This window comes from Diceros bicornis, unplaced genomic scaffold, assembly GCF_020826845.1.
Source record: "Diceros bicornis minor isolate mBicDic1 unplaced genomic scaffold, mDicBic1.mat.cur scaffold_92_ctg1, whole genome shotgun sequence".
NCBI lineage: Eukaryota > Metazoa > Chordata > Mammalia > Perissodactyla > Rhinocerotidae > Diceros > Diceros bicornis.
The window spans coordinates 122480-130873 of record NW_026691812.1 but is presented as its reverse complement, the minus strand read 5'-3'; the positions used below and the strand labels follow the sequence as shown (position 1 = coordinate 130873).

The 8394-nt window shown below is 51.8% G+C and overlaps 1 protein-coding gene across 1 annotated transcript; it reads left to right on the top strand.

Annotated features, from left to right (window-relative positions):
* The first annotated feature begins 4287 nt into the window (after positions 1 to 4287).
* Positions 4288 to 6122, top strand: LOC131403826 (mucin-16-like). Its single transcript, XM_058538091.1, has 3 exons — positions 4288 to 4673; positions 5606 to 5754; positions 6053 to 6122. Exons 1-3 carry the CDS (start codon positions 4589 to 4591, stop codon positions 6056 to 6058), a joined length of 240 nt encoding a protein of 79 aa, XP_058394074.1. The 5' UTR covers positions 4288 to 4588; the 3' UTR covers positions 6059 to 6122.
* The last annotated feature ends 2272 nt before the right edge of the window (positions 6123 to 8394 follow it).

Below are 8394 nucleotides of genomic sequence, written 5' to 3'. Positions count from 1 at the left end.
GGACAGTAAGTTGTAGAGAAATGTGAATATATGACCCAATTTTTTAATGAAATTAAGAACAGCAAACACGCACAAAAAATTTATAATTCTAAATATGGGCACATCATTCTATGAGGCTGTATAAACGTGAGGAAATGAATGAAGAAAAGCTGTTCAACATCCAGCTACCTGTACAGTATGGGGTCCACGGAAAGCCCTGCCTCCAGCCCCGCCCCTGGAGCTGATTTCCTCCCACTGTGAAGTCGGCCAGACTTATTCCAGCCCCACCCCCGCCTCTTCCCGCCCCTGGAACTGGTCTCCGCACAAGGCTCGGGCCTGGCTCCGCCCACAGCCTGGTCCCGCCCCTTGCCCCGCCCGCACCCTTGTCCCCGCCCACAGCCCCGCCCCTAGAACTGATTTCCACCCACAGCCCCGCCCCTAGACCTGCTCCCTGTCCCTGGTGCTGACCCAACCCGCGCACCGGTCTCGCATTAACTCTAGAACCTAGACACCTCCCCCGAGGCTGGGGTGCGCGGCCCCGCCCTGCCCCGCCCCCTGCCCCCCCCCCCCCCCCGCCGCCTCAACCCAGAGCCCCCAAAGGTTCGTCCTCCCCGAACCTGCGTCCTCCCCGAACGCCCGCCCGAGACCGGAAGCGGAAGCGCGGGCGGCGCCGTGGATGGAGCGGGAGGTCTGCGCGGTGTGTCCAGTCTTCTCGGCGCGGACGGCATTCCCGTGGACCTTCGGCCGAAGGGGCGACGCGCGGTAAGCGGCGGGCGGTCCCGTCTCCGGTCGCGGTCCAGGGAGGGGCCTGGGCCGCGGGCAGCCCCGTCCCGGCCCGGCGTCCCCCCGTCCCCCCGGAGCCCCGTTTCCCCGGGCTGTTCGCTCAGGGCGCCCGAGGCTGCTGTTCCTCCCGGCTCCGGGCGCCGCCGGCCCCTCCTCAGAGTCGCCGTCACCGTCACCGTGTGATTTTGTCCGCAGGTGGCTTATCCGCGTCTGGAGGCGGTGTTTCGGTTGTTACTAATGGGGGCGCTCCTGGCATCTAGAGGGGGAGGCAGGGATGCTGCTCAGCGTCCTCCAGGGGCCAGGACGGCCCGACAGAGAATCATCCGGCCCCAAATGTCAGTGGTGCCGAGGTTGGGAAACCTGCTCCACGGCCTGAAAATCTCCCGAGCCTTGAATGAAGTGTGGGAATTGTTTACAAGTCATCGAGCCACTTACAGGGTCCCTAAATGACAAGCTTGTTTAAAGGGCCCAGAGTCACCAAAAAGTCTCTGTCCAGCCAAGTGAGTTGAGTGACTCAAGTGCACACAGCACAAAGCTGCTTCCTCCCATCTTGGGGAGCAGGTGACTGCATAGGAATCGGGAAAATTCAGTCACAGCCAACAGTTACAGTTAAATCAGTAAATACAAAAAAGAAAAGTGAATGGGGTGAACTTTCCATCCAACACCCTATAAAAGGCCTCAAAAGCTTGTTTGCGCTTTTTTTTTCCCCCCTCAGACACGAAAACATCCGTGGAGCTCAAGTTTGAGGTGAAACCAGGCTCAGGGTCCACCTGTCCTCGCTGATCCATGGATTTCTGTGTGACCAGGTGAGTACCCTGTGGACCTGGTACCAACAGGTTCCGGCAGCCTCCGCTGTGCAGAAGACCTGCCAGTGGGCTTTCCTGGGCTCAGGTTGTCACCACATGGACACTGAGAGTGAGGGTATCTTGAGAAAAATTATTGATGTTTGATGGATTATATTCAAGGGAAAGACGGTAAGCTGTGTGTGGTAAATATTTCAGTAAGTACAGTTATATGCAAATAAGAACACATAAAACAAGTGTAAATAACTGCAAATGTGTATTATAGTAGAAAATATAGATTTACTTGCATTGCATAATACTCAAAAGTCAGGATTTATATATAATGTAAATACAGAAATGTTTTGCGTGTGTATGTAGTATTAGAAGACATCCCATTAAATATTAGCAGGGATACTCAGCAACATTCCTTAGACCCATTCAACTTGACTTCTAAAGTCCTATAAATCCTCCACAAAAATTTGAAATATAGGAGCATTCAGGGAAAAAGATGATTGGAACTTCTTTGTATTAATAACAAATTTAACATTGAATTTGCCAGTAGCCAGATTTATTTTGAGCATTTTTTTCTTTATGCCATTTCAAATCATTGGGAGGAGTACTAAGCAACACTGTAGATTGCAGGGCAGGGCACTAGTCTCTAAAAAGACTGTCCTCACCACTTTGTCTTCTAAAGGGAATTAACTTTGTTTCTTGAAACTTTTCTGAAATAACGGTCTGGTGATTCACGTTGCAGAGAATCTTGTTAAGTAATTTTGTATTTAGTTGTTGGCCTCTACTAATTGTGTGTGTATGTGTGTGTGTGCCTTTTTCATTCTAGCTTTCCTGTGATGTTCTTGAGGGGAATGTGTGCTTGTCATGCAATAGATAGTCTTTGAGTGTATAATTTATGGTGACCCACCATCCTTGTTTACTCAGGACAGAGGGGTTTTCCAGGACACAGGACGTTTAGTGTTCAAACCAGGGCAGTCCTAGACAAACCGGGATGGTTCCTCATCTGATGAGCCAGGCCCTGGGCCACATACATGGGGACCTGGAGAACCAGAGAGACCTTGTCCCACCTCCGTGGAATTTATATTGTATTTGGGAATTTGGATTTTAGACAGTTAATGATGAGAGTGATGTGGGAGTTTGGCACAAGGGGACTCAACCTGAGGGGACAGGGAAGCCCTCTTGAGAAGGACTGATATTTAGCTTGAGAGCTAGAGATGGGACTGGATTTAGCTAGTTGGAGGGTTAGACTGGAGTGAGGGTGTGGGAGTGTGTTCAAGAGAGCGTTTCAGGCAGAGGGACCTGCATGAGGACACCCCTGAAGCAGAGAGCCTGGTGTGTCCATGAACTGAGAAGAGGGATGGCTGAGCTGAGTCAACACAGGGGGAGGGGTGTGAGCCACACCGGCGAGGGGGGACAGGCAGGACCAGATCAGGGGTGACTTGGGACTCTGTTCTAAGACCAGTGGGAAGACTCTGGAGAGATGCGAGTAGAAGGAGGATGTGATTAGCGTTTGGTCTAAGCACGTGGGTTCAGATGGACTTCATGGTTAAGAATGTAGACTTAAGAGGCGAGATGGGAGGTGCTGGGAATAAGATGAGGAATAAGGTGACTGTTCCCTAGGCCTGGGTGATGGCTGTGGAGCAGGAAAGAAGTAGAAAGAAAAGACCTTGGAGTGTAGAACCGAGAGAACGTAACGGTACTTTCTTGCTGCATGTGTCAGATGGCACAGGGCACTGACTGTTCTCCTCGCTGCTGTCCGTGCAGACCTGCAGGCGCCCCCTCACCCAGGTCTGTGTGTTCACCCTTCTTTGTCACTCACAGGCCCCCCTCCACATCCTAAAGGAAGTCAGGCCTTACTTGTGAGGGGGTTGTCTCACATGGGAGACACCGAGGAGAGCCTCTCCAGACATCAGAGCAGCCCCTTCAGCCTCTCCCTCAGCCTCTTCCCTTCCCCTCTCTCGCTTTCCACACCCAGAAGGACCCCTGCTCAGTATTCCATGTCCCCAGGTTCTCCCTCCCCCAGGCTTGAGAAGGGTGGGGCAGCCACTGGGGTGGACATCATCTGCACCTTCCACTCTGACCCCTGCTGGTCCCAGGCTGGACGGAGAGCGACTCTACAGGGAGCTGGGCCATGAGACCCAGGGCGTCGCCCACCTGGGCTCCCCTCACCCTGGACGGGGACAGCCTCTACGTCAGTGGTGAGGGGCTGTGCTACAGCCACACTCTCTCTCCCAGTCAGAGTTCTGTGTTGCCTCCATTGCTCTAAAGTGAGCTATGATCCATCTCTCTATGCTCCTGGTCTGGGATCAGTCTTCTCATCACTGTGTGATCACTGGGTCCAGCCACCTTCCATGTCGTTGCCTCCACCCTGAACACCCCTCCCCTCTATCCCTCTGCTTTCCCCACAAAGCTCCCTACATCCCCCCTCTCCCTTAATCCTTTATGTTCACCCCAACTCTTGCTCAGCTCCTCTCGCCTTCTCTCCACAGATTACACCTATGGAGCCGCAGCCCCGACTACCACCAGTAAGTATTCCTGGCCCTGATGTCCTGGGTCCCGTCCGCATTTGGGGTTGGGGAGCACTTGTTCTCCTTCATCCGCTGTCCTTGGTGAGGGAAGCACCTGGAAGGGCCCTAATTCATCCCTTCTCTCCCTCCCGGGTTCTGGTGGAGAGTCCCAGCCCAGGGTGAGAAAGCCTTAGACACAGACGTGTTCTCCACCACTTTCTGACCCCACGTGGTTTTCACTTTAATTCTCCTGAAGCCCCGCCCTTGGTCCTCCTTTTCCAGGTATCCCATCCGTCTGTCCAGTTTTCTGCCCGTCCATCTGTCTCTCCTCCAAGTTCAGTCTCTCTTGTTCACATATCTCTCTCTCTTGGGCTCCTCTCATCCACAGGCTTGCTCATCCCTCTACTCACACAGTCACCCCTCCCCTCACTCTCATGTATGCTTCACCTGTGAATGGTGGTCCTGGGACAGCCACTGCTGGAGCCCGGGTGAGCCTGGGGGCTCCTCCCACTCTGTCCCTCCCTGATGACAGCCCTCGCCACAGCTCCCGAGCCGGCCACCACGTCCCTGCATACTTCATCATCACCTGTGCCACCAGAAGCCACCACAGGTGTCTGGGGGCCCCTTTTCCTTCCCAAGAGAAGCTCTCCGGCCCCACTCCTCCACCAGCCGGTTGTGATCCAGGAGCTGGGAAGCCAGGGTGTGAAATTCTGGTTTTAGGGCAATCATGCTGATCACAAAGATTATACCGACGGTTCAGTCTCAGGCCAGCCCTCAGAGAGCCCCGAGTCTTGTGAAATTAACACACCATTATAGTACAATGTGGGATGTTTCGGGGAGAGGCGCCTGGCATAATTTGGAGGGGAAGAGCTTGCTAGAGAAAGTTTCACCAGAATGGAGTCTTTGAGAATAAGTAGGAGGGACCCTGGCAACTAGAGGATGAAGGATTTTCCTGGCAGAGAGGATTCCATGATCAAAGGCTCCGGCCAGAAACAACATGCTGTATGGGGAGAATTGAAATGAATTTGGGTTGCGTGAAGCATGGAGTTTAACCCGCAGTAGATGGATAAAATGAGACTGAAAGGTCAGCAGGAGCCAGATTGAGTAGAGCCTTGAGTGCCAGGTCAAGAAGGTTGAACTAACACTGAAGGCCATAGGGAGCCATGGGTGGTACTAGAGCAGTGGTGGCCCTAGTGAGGTATTCATTTCAGAAAGATTCTTCTAGTAGTCATGTAGAACATTCTTTAGACAGAGCATCCAGTGAGCCTGCTGGGGTGTTGGTCCGGGTAAAGGAAGTTAACACCTAAGCTGGGACAGGCATGGAGAGAGGGAGTGTATGTGAGGACCAGTGTGCAAGTGGAATTGGTGTTACTGGGAGGGAGGAGGAGCTGAGCAGATGTGCTGGTTCTGACCTGGGTGACCACACGGGTGGGTGGTGGTGCCCCTGGGAGAGAAGACGACAGATGATAATGAGTGCAGGACTCTGGTGTGGTCTCAGGCCAGCTCTCAGTGATGGCCATCGCTCTCCCTCTCGTCTTACAGCTTTGGGGCACAACCTGAAGTCCCTCACAGTCACCTTCCCCATCTCCACCCTCAAGTATTCATCAGACAGGAGCAACGGCTCAGCCACGTTCAACTCCACTGAGAGGGTCCTGCAGAGCCTGGGGAGACCCTGGTCCCAGCAGCTCCTGGTGGGTTAAATCCCACCCAGCCCCTCCCCCAATCCCTGTCCCTCCTGCTCATCCTCCTCCTCCTTCCTCCCCAGCTGGATCCTTGTTCAAGAAGAGCAGCCTGGGCCTCTTCTCCTTGAGTTGCAGACTGGTCTCCCTCAGGTGAGACCCTCCCCTGATTAGTTGCCCCTAATGACCACTTTTGCCACCACCCCTCTCTGTCTCGCCCCTGTCCTCCCATTTCCTCCTTCCTGTTCTGACCCCCACCCCAGAGGTTTCAGGACCTCTCTCTAGAGTCCCCACGTCCCTCTCTCCCCAGGCCTGAAAAGGATGGGGAAGCCAGCAGTGTGGACGCTGTCTGCACCTACCATCCTGACCCCGTGGGCCACCATGCCTGTGTGCTGGGAACGGAGAGTCTCCACCTGTCTGCTCTTCCTCTCGGTGGCTCCAGGCTCTGCAGCACAGAGTTTATCCATCCAGAGAGAGCACCAGCTACATTTCCACATCATCAGCTGGAACCTCAGCAACCCGGAGCCCACATCCTCGGAATACACCGCCCTGCTGAGGGACACCCAGGACCAGGTGGGTTCTCCCCTGTCCCGTCTCTCCTTGCCCTGAGGGCACCGTCATTCCTCCGTCTGACTTACATCTGTTACGTGATTGTTTCAACCCTTCACTTTCCCTGCGTGCCTGGGTTCTCTCAGTGTCCAGAGGTGATGTCCTAGCTGCCTTCCCCATTTCTCACATGGGTAAACTGAAGCTCAGAAAGGGGATTATTGTGCCTAAGGTCACACAGTGAGTTAGGGGCAGAGCCAGGAGTTGAAGTCAGGTCTCCCTTGCCCCAAGGTCTGTGATCTTTCACTGGCTCCAGTGGCCCCCTGCATCTCCAGGAGACCTCCATCTTCTCACCCACTCTCCCTTGTGTTTGTTCTAGGTCACCAAGCTTTAAATGAAATTACATGAGAAATTCAGTTCCTCACTCACACACACTAGCCACATTTTAAGTGCTTGATAACAACATGGGGCTAATAATGAGTGTATTTGGTAGTGCAGGCAAATGTTGACATTATTGCAGAAAGTTCTCTTGGACAGGACCCAGAAGCAGGGAATCTAGAATCAGGGTAGAATTCCAGACACCCTTGTTCATCCCTTGTGTCCTTCCAGGTCGGTCTCCCATGGTAACCACACTGCAGTGGACTCACTGTGTACCCAGCCGCCTTGGCACAGAGACTGGATAGAGTTGCCATCTATGAGGAATTCCTGCGGCTGACCAGAATAGTACCCAGCTGCAGAACTTGACCCTGGACGGGAAGAATGTCCTTGGGGATGGTAAGGCTCCCTGGTCATTGGGGAAGAAAGTGAGGCCTTTCTAGGGACTCTGGAGGCCTGGGGCTGAGAGAACACTGAACTTGCTCAGGCTGGCAGGAGGTGGCATAGTCCCCCAGTCTTTACCCACCATTGAGAGAGAGAAAAGGACACCAGTGTAGTATGGGAGGCCCTCACCTTCTCCTAGACAGCTCAGTGACCTCAAGCTAGTCACCTCCCCTCTACGGACTTTTGTTTCCTTATGTCTGCACTGAGAGCCACTGGGCCCGATGGTCAATGAGGGCCTCCAGCTGTGTGTGAAGCAGACTTACAGGTTTGGGGGTGGATGTGGTTTCTGATCCACAGGCTATAGTTTGCCAAGTCCTGCTCTAGATGAGCACCAATGCACTAGAACATTCTGCAGTGGTGGAATGTTCTATATCTGTGCTGTCCAGTGCATAGCTGCATGTGGCTGTTGAGTGCTCGAAAGATGGTATTGTGACTGGTCTTTATTGTTACTGATTTTTAATGTTACTGAGGTTAGAATTTTTATTTTATTTAACTAAAATTAATTTTAATTCAAAAAGAGACTTGCTGCTGCATATCAGACAGCACACCTCTAAGAGGTTGTCTGGGTAGAGGCACAAGTAGGGGGACCTGCACCCCTCCCCCCATGTCCACTCCCTCCTGGAGTTTATGTTGTAGCTGGCAATAACAAGAATAGAGAATTGAAACTTATCAATTATTTGATCTGAACAAACTCATATTTTTAGGGGGTAACCAGAGAAGACTTCCTGCAGGAAATTACATTGTAGGTTAATCCTAGAAAATGAATATTAAGCAAATAGATAAAGGAGAAGGGGATGATGTGTTTCTAGGCACGGAAGAACAATTTTGAGTGGGAATTTACGAATTTAGAGAGATCACATAGGCTTGCCAACTGTGATGACCCATTCTCCCCCCAGCCGTCATAAGACAGTCCAACCCAAATTCAGTCCTCTGTGTCCAGAGGTATTAATTTGGTTTAATTTATTACACTTTTGTTCTGTGATAATGGCCTTGGATTTTGTAGCAAAGTGTGCTCACTTTTTAGAGATGGAAAGTAAAATGGGGTGAAACATCATGATGTCTACTTGACTTTAATATTTCATTGAAAACATGGGATGAATCAAGGGCGGCAAGTGTTAATAATTTATACATTGATGAAATATTGTTTTAATTGGATGGAATATACATTGTTAAATCTAGATGATGGATGTTTATGAGACTGTTCCCTTTATTTTTCTGTGTCTAAAAGTTTTATTAAAAAGAGTGAAACACACTCACATGCATTCTCCATTTCATTCACTTCCAGAA